The sequence below is a fragment of the Neophocaena asiaeorientalis genome, unplaced genomic scaffold, assembly GCF_003031525.2.
Source record: "Neophocaena asiaeorientalis asiaeorientalis breed wild unplaced genomic scaffold, Neophocaena_asiaeorientalis_V1.1 scaffold212, whole genome shotgun sequence".
Taxonomy (NCBI): Eukaryota; Metazoa; Chordata; class Mammalia; order Artiodactyla; family Phocoenidae; genus Neophocaena; species Neophocaena asiaeorientalis.
This window is the reverse complement of record NW_020174046.1, coordinates 6,415,113-6,422,933: the sequence shown is the minus strand read 5'-3', so window position 1 is coordinate 6,422,933 and position 7,821 is coordinate 6,415,113. Positions and strand designations below refer to the sequence as shown.

Sequence of the window (7,821 nt, the reverse complement as noted above, 5' to 3'; positions counted from 1 at the left end):
TATATATATAGATATAGATATAGATATATAGATATAGATATAGATATATAGACAATTTATAATAAATATATATGGGCTGGACAAATGCCTATTATAAATCTATGTTGGCAATGAGGTGATATGCTTAGGTTAATAGTCTTCAGATCTTTAAACATACAGCTAATAGAAACAATGCTTAAAGCAGACAATACTTTCGTGATGGTTAAGTGTTTTCTCTTACAAAGTGATACTGCATTTACCACCTTTCCATACCTAGAGGTATATGACCAGTGGGGACTAAATGAGTTGAGAATTGATCGGTTTTACTTGCACATAAGGAAATTTTAGATAAATTATTATTAAATTTGTAAACTTGGAATCATACTTGTGTTTGTTTCAACTGACATCAGGCACCAGGAATCTCGTTACCATGGATTAAATATTACCTTTTTGGAAATTGGGATGTCTTTTTTTTTTTTTTTTTTTTCAGATTATCAAGTAGGCATCAATGTCTATGCTATTTATAACAGCGAAATCCTACTTTTTTCTCACTAATTACTCATATTCTTTTAGGTATGTGAATATTAACAATGGTAGAGATATTCTTAAAAATCTGATGTAACGAATTTATGCTTACTAAACCTTACCAAACATGAGGCCAAGCAACAAAGTGTTTTAGAAGGAAATTATCCAATTTCCACATCGCCATTAGTTTCCCAAATGGAGAATGGCTCTTTCTACTCACCCACCCACCCACGCTCTTACTTTTCTTCTTCAGGACGTTCCTTTATCCAGCTGTTATCCTGTAAGAAAGTCCTTCTTTTGTTCACATTGTGAAATCCCTGTTGCTTCAGTGTAGTCCCCTGAGTGGTACTCTTCATATCTATCAACAGAAAAATGAAACAACAAGAGATGTAGTTGCATGGAGTTGAGTGTGTGTTTATTACTTGGAAATCTTGAGAGGAGCATCTGATTGGCCAGCATCACTCTTCTAGGCTGGCAAATCCAGTACTGTTTCAAAGTAAGATGCACCGGCAAGAAAGAACAAATCCCACACCCCATCATCAAAGATCACTTATAAAGCTGCTCAGGTGCCAACTGAAATTGCTCGTGCACACCATGAAGCCCTGCCCCACACCTGGGAGTGTAGAACCACAGGCCTGGGAAAAACCAATACCAGGTTTAGTGGGTTGGCCATTTTGCTCAAAAAGAAATGTGCCTCAGAAGGACACACGAGACTGTTTTAGAAGTACTTAGTGAACAATGATAAGTCCTGATGCTTCTGATTATAAATAACTTAATTCTTTGATCTCACGGGAGCCAAAAGCACAGAAGGTCACACACACTTGATTTTTAAAAGAAATTTTTGAATTGCAATTAAATGAGTAAAATCTATAGCACTCTTACTTTTTTCTTAAGCCTAACTTTGGCCATGTTAATTAAATTAGATGGTTGCTTCTAAGAATTTCATAGCTACATGGAAAAAAAAAGACCTGTGCGTTGTTTTTCTCCTATTTTTAAGTTCTCTGAGTAAGCGAAACATCATCTACATTACCATTTCCTGTGGGAGATGTTTTTCTCAAGGTAAAATTGGACATGCTGCCTTCCAGTAAGGATCTAAAAGAAAAATGGGGATGGGGAAAACACAGTAATGACTCGACAAAGAATCAACAAGGGACTCATTCATTGCTAACAAGACACATTTTTCAATGACATTGGTGGTCACATAATCTGGTATAATGAATACATGATATGAAGTGACCCCTAAGAACCTGAGAGTTCATCTATTCCAATGCATTTATTTTACAGATGAGGAAACTGAAGCCAGGAATATTTAGTGTCCCCTGTGTTATAGGACAAGCAATCGGCTGAATCAGGCCATCAATTAACTCATTTATTCAATGAAAAAATATGCATTGAGTGCTAGACACTGAGCCAGGAGCTGGAGACACAAAAAGATAAGCAAGACAAGTATCGGGTCAGGTCAACAGGGAGACAGAGACATGGAGTTTACAGCACAATATGCAGAAGGGCTCATCAGCTCCTTCTTTGGGGAAGCCAAAGTGAACCCAGGCAACTGATATGTGTTTAGAAGGGAAGCAGCCAGAGCATGGAAATCACAGATCTTGGGAAGCACGGGTGGTTTTAGGTAATCCCTGTGTGCGAAAGCCCTAAGATTCTCAGCTATGATGAACTGCTACTGCCAAGCTGCTAAGGGACTGAGGTGATTCTCATTCCCAGGTTGCCTGGGATGATGGTGCATTCAGGGCCGCATTATGACACTGAGTCTTAGGCACTTTTGCTTTCGATGGCCTCTTCCTTCACACACAAGCACATGCACACACATGCATACACATACAAAATTAAAGATTATATTTTATGACTGTGTTGGTATAATGATGAATAACATTCCAGGCTGGCTTTGTTAATACATATTCATTATTGTTATAGTATTCGTTTTTTCTTCTGCTGTTAAAAGGAATTAAAATTAGGACCCTTTTGTGGGCCCCTAAAAGGGGTCCCAGGTGTGGCCTTTTCTGCCTAACAGATAAGTCAGCCCTGAATTTCCCTGAATGTGGGACTTGCAGTTTTTAAACTGGAAAAGTCCTGGGCAAACAGGACTGGGCTGGTCACCCTAGGTGGGGCATTATGTGTTTTGCAGATTTCATCCCACCAGACAGTGTACGGAATGTTGGAGGGGCCCTCCATCTCAAGTCAGAAGCAAGCCCTAGGTCCAGCTTTATGACATCAAAGTTCTGCGATTGAACCACTTAATCTCTGTAAAATGGGCTAATGAAACCTGCCATCTACTTCATAAGGTTGTGATGATCAAATGAAAAATGTACACAAAAATCACTTTGTTAAACTGTAAATGCTGTTGAGACTTACAGCTGTATCGTCAGACAGCAGTTTATAGGTATAACGTGGAGATTCTAAAGCCCCCATCTCCCACCCTCTGGTCCAAAAGTATCTCCTACAGTAACTCGCCATAGGACTTGAAGTAGTAAAGATGCATTCCTCTGGATCAAGGCATGGTTTCCCTAGGATCTTCATTTAGAATATCAATGCTCCTAGAGTCGGTGAGGAGTGGCAGCTGCTGGTGACTTTACCAGCCTGGTGCTCGGCACTATGGGCTCACGGCTGCACCTCATCTGGGGAATTGCCCTTACTTGGTGGGGCTGCCAGTTACACACCCTCCTTATCCACTGAACCCGCAGCCAGCGACTGAGTGACCTGGAACGTAGAGCCAGTCCTGCAGGTGACTGGTGCTTCAGCACTCACCACGGCAGAAGCTAGGTTAGCAGGGGGCGCATCGTCGTTCACCTCTTTCCCTTCCTCCCCTCCCTGCTTCCCTTTCTCCTTTCTTCCGAGTGAATACCCTTCATACGTCACAGGCACCCAAAGTCCTCCCAGGCACTGCTTCTAGGGGACCCAACCTAAGACTAACAACCAGCCTAAGACGAGCCGCTGTTCGCTCCACTGAGAGTCTGAAGGTCTTAGTGAAATTAGAAAGACCTGCATGTAAAGTGGGCTATTTACTGACTGTGTCACCTTGGGGATGCTACAGTTCAGCTCCCTTATCTGTAAAATGAGGTGAATTGGGACTGTTTTGAGGATCAAGTTCGATGACATATGTAAAGTGTCTGATTATTGCCCAACACAGAATAAGTGCTCAATAATTCTTAACTTCATGCTTCTATCACCTTGGAAAGCGTTAAGCGTAAAGATGAGATGCGGTCAGGTGTGGGAAGGAGATGGAACAGCCTTGCATTTGGGTCCTGGGCATGCAGGGATTGTGGGGTGGCCACTGTCTCACTGTATTTGGAGGCCCCTAAAACTCTGGCAGAAATGGGAGGAAAAGAGGCATGCAAACTTCAACCTGAACTACTTGTTCACTTCACCTCAGTCTGGCCTTGATTCTCTGGGTTCTTGGCTAACCTACTTCCTGTTTCTAAATGGGCTCTGATAAACTCTTTTCCTGAACTGGTAAAGACCTGGAAGATTCATAGCTGATTGAACTGGGATTCTGAGGTGGGCAGAATGCTGAGTGTATATCTGGTGATACACTTGCAGAGATTGCAAGCTCAGTCGTGAAACACAGGGAAGGGTCAATGGAGAAAAGTCATTTTGCAATTATCTGCTTATTTGTCTCTCACAAAAGACCGAGTGTCCTGTCAGCCAGATTTAAGACTGTCCCTTCTCTATTTCCAGTGTGTGGGACAGAATAGATGCTCCCTAGGTGCTTACTATGTGCTGAATTAGGTCCCTCTCAAAATTCCTAACACCCCAGTACCTCAGAATGTGACTATAGTTGGAGGTGAGGCTTTTAAAGAAGTGATTAAGTTAAAATGAGGCCTTTAGGGTGAGGTCTAATGCAATCTGTCCCATGACCTTATAAGAAGAGGAATTTGGACACACAGAGACACCAGGGATATGTCTGCATAGAGGAAAGGACATGAGAGGACACAGAGAGAAAGAAGGTGCCCATCTGCTAACTGAGGAGAGAGGCCTCAGGAGAAAACAAAACTCATGACACCTTGATCTTAGACTTCCAGCCTCCAGGCCTACGAGACAACAAATTTCTGTTATTGAAGTCAATCAGCCCGTGGTCCTTTGCTTTGGCAGCCTTTGCAAACTAATAGAGTGCTTATGGGAAAAGTGGTTTAAACATTTCTAAAATAGCTAAGTCATTCAAAGAGCTTTGTGTTACCCTGTCTCTGACCTGTGCCCTTTGTGTCTTTAATTGCCCTACTGCCCAGGGCAACTGCCAATTGCCATAGTACCTGCTCTCAACTGGATACCTCACAGGCATTATTTCATCCTCACATAAACTCTGCACAGCAGCTATTACCTCCACCTCTCAGATAAGACACCAGACTGAAGCTCAGGGAGAGGATGTAACCTGCCAAAGTGGCAACAAGCAGAATCTGGCTTCTAAACCAAAGCCAACTCGTTCCTCCACAACCAGCAGTAATGTTTGTCATGAGTCACTGCAAGACGAGACCGGTAACCTGGCATTAGAGTGAAAGAGGGAAGGTACACGACTTGACATCTCTGGAAGTCCCATGAGCTCTGCCCCCACTGCCTGGCAGCAGGAGAACCAGGACAACTTCTCAAGGAATGATTGCAGCAGACAAACCCTCACAGAGCAGCCTTCTCTGTGTATTTCCTGATATTTCCCTGCTTATAAACGTATGTCCATACAAAAAGGTATACACGAATGGTCATAGCAGCATTATTCAAAATAGCCAAAAAGTGGAAACAACCCAAATGTCCATCAGTGGATGAATGGATACACAACATGTGGCAGATCCATACAATGGAATATTACTTGGCAATAAATAAGAATGAAGCACTGATACATATTACAACATGGATGAAGCTTGAAACATGCTAAGTGAAAGAAGCCAGACATAAAAGATGACATATTTAGGATTCTATATGGATGTTGTCTTTTAGATTTTCCTTGGTATCCTCAATACTCCTCCAAAGCCAAGCTTCTGCTGCCCCTTTAGGCTCTGTTGGGTAAGGAGGAGAGCTCAGACAATAATAATACCTTAGATGATTTTATAGTAATTATATCTCATTTCATTTCCAAGGCTATGTTCTAAGAGTATAGTCCCTACTTAGCAGAGACATGGCTCGAGAAGCTGCTGAGTGGAAAGTTGGGACTCCATCTGAGGCTTTCTAGCTCAAGGCTCATCGTCTTTTCCTCTCTGCCAGGGACTCCCAGATTGATAGCACTTCCTGCAGTTGTAGAGAGAAAAGCAGGTATCTCTTCTTTACCTTATATTTAGGGCTGGCTCTAATCAGATCCAGCACCCTGCTAAAGGGTACGATATTTTCATGCCTTTGGTAGCTGGGTATTCTCCAGAAGGAGTCATAAGATAAGACATCCAAACAAGCTCAGGGCCCTTACCGCTGTCTCCCTGCCAATAACTAGCCTCAGGTATCCTATAAACACCTCACTGGCTCCACCCCAGTGTCTCCGGGATACTTTCTAGGGATAGTTGCCAGTGAACTCACTTGCTTTCTCTGGGACACCCAAGCTTTATCTCGTTGCCTCTTTCATGAAAGTCCCTGGGAAGAACCAGGCTTTTTGTGTTTCACCCTTTCCATCTCTGAAAGTAGGCTGCCAGGCAGAAGGTAAGAGCAGCAATCTTTGGACCATGAACTAACCTCGGGACTAAAGTCACACACCAAGAATGGCAGAGCAGGAAGTTAGAAGGAGCCTGGCTCCTCATGGAGCTGCCAAATAGCCCCAAATAGCTGCCAAAAAGTTGAGATGATCTATCTCTTAACTTTTGGCAAGAGGAAAATAAACCTAGTTTCTTCATGAGATTACTCTTTCATATTTTTGTTACTCAAGCTTAATGCTCTTCCTACCTGTTACAAGATCATGATGGAGCAAACAGAAGGTCTAAAAGCCCATGGTGGTCTACAAAATATAAGATACTAGTGACTTTTTTTATTAGTAAAACACTATTTCTTGCAACATGTCTGTTGCATGTGTGTTCGATGTTCCTAGCAAGAAGTATCATGTGTTTAGTTCCTACTATTGTTTCACATCGTGCCACAGATTACTGCTCATTAGCTTATTTAATCCTTCCAGATGAGTATTATTAACTCTCATTATAGGAATTCAAAACTCAGATTAAATAACCTGGCTAAGGTCACACAGGGAGTGACAGTCAGGAACTGCAATTAGGTCTATATGACTGCAATGCCAGGGTCTTTTCAGCAAACGATACTACATGTTGGTCAAAGTACCATGTGATATAGCCAACTCCAGATACGCAGGGAAAAGCCCCGGAGTTCCGAGAGATGGAAGATAACGGGAGAGGAGCTGGAAGGAGCTGCAGTAATAAACAGCTGCTCCATCACCCCTGGGCAGCTCAGCCTCGAGCCTCACCCCTCCCGTGGCCACACTGAAGCCATGAGTGGCCTGGCACTACACCTACCGGACTCCTCTGGATCTGTCTCCCTACTAGATGGCTTGATAGTGTTTTATACTCTTTCCCAGCTCCATGCTGTCCACTGGCATGAGGTAAATGAGACGGCAAAATATAATGTATTCTATTTTCAAATGATAATAGTTTAATAAGTATGCAGGAGTTTTATTTTTTTTAATGAAAATGACTAATAGTGTGGGAAAATAAAATTTTTTCACCAAATCTACAGGTTTCACTTCCATCTCCTGAGCAACATCCCTCAGCACCACCTGCTCCTTATTTTTTCTTAAGACCCATTGGCCATGTCACCCTAAGCACCTCCATATGTCAGCCCATTTGGTGGCCCCAGAACCATTTCTAGAAACTTCAATCTAAAACATTTAAGGTGCAAGCCCCACTCTCATCAACCTGTAATTCCACCGAAATTTTACTGCAGTGGAACACTTGCCATCCTGACCAGAATATAAACCAACTTTTTTTGTATATGGATATTTTCTATACTGTTAATAAAAATGATCAACAATATATGTCCCTGTGAATAATGCTCTTGTTAAAAAATACCCTTCTGTAGAGTGGATGAGAGATTAGAAACCTTTCAAATTGGTAATGTCATGAAATACATGCAGCAAAATCTCAGTTTTATATTATTTTTTAAAGAAATTACTTATTTCAGGGACTGAGGTTATCCTTAGTTTCATATCTACTCAACACCCAAATAATGACACTTTAATAGCTTCGGTTCAGCCAATTAGATTTATTTCTAAGTGCTGTCCTTCAGTTTCCTTCCAATCAAGTTTTAAACTTTTCACGAGAAAGATGAAACTCTCATCTGGTCTCCTCAAAATGCTGTTACCGGTACATATACCAAATAATGGCAGACACCAGCAAC

General features: G+C 42.0%; 1 protein-coding gene across 1 annotated transcript in view; it reads right to left on the bottom strand.

Annotated features, from left to right (window-relative positions):
- Positions 1 to 7,821, bottom strand: part of SCEL (sciellin) — a 237,411-nt gene that overhangs the window by 110,520 nt on the left and 119,070 nt on the right. The window contains exons 4-5 of the mRNA XM_024753970.1: positions 1,535 to 1,596; positions 745 to 862 (exon numbers count right to left, since the gene is read on the bottom strand). Coding sequence (XP_024609738.1) covers positions 745 to 862; positions 1,535 to 1,577 — 161 coding nt within the window. The 5' untranslated portion in view covers positions 1,578 to 1,596. The remainder of the gene's footprint in view (positions 1 to 744; positions 863 to 1,534; positions 1,597 to 7,821) is intronic.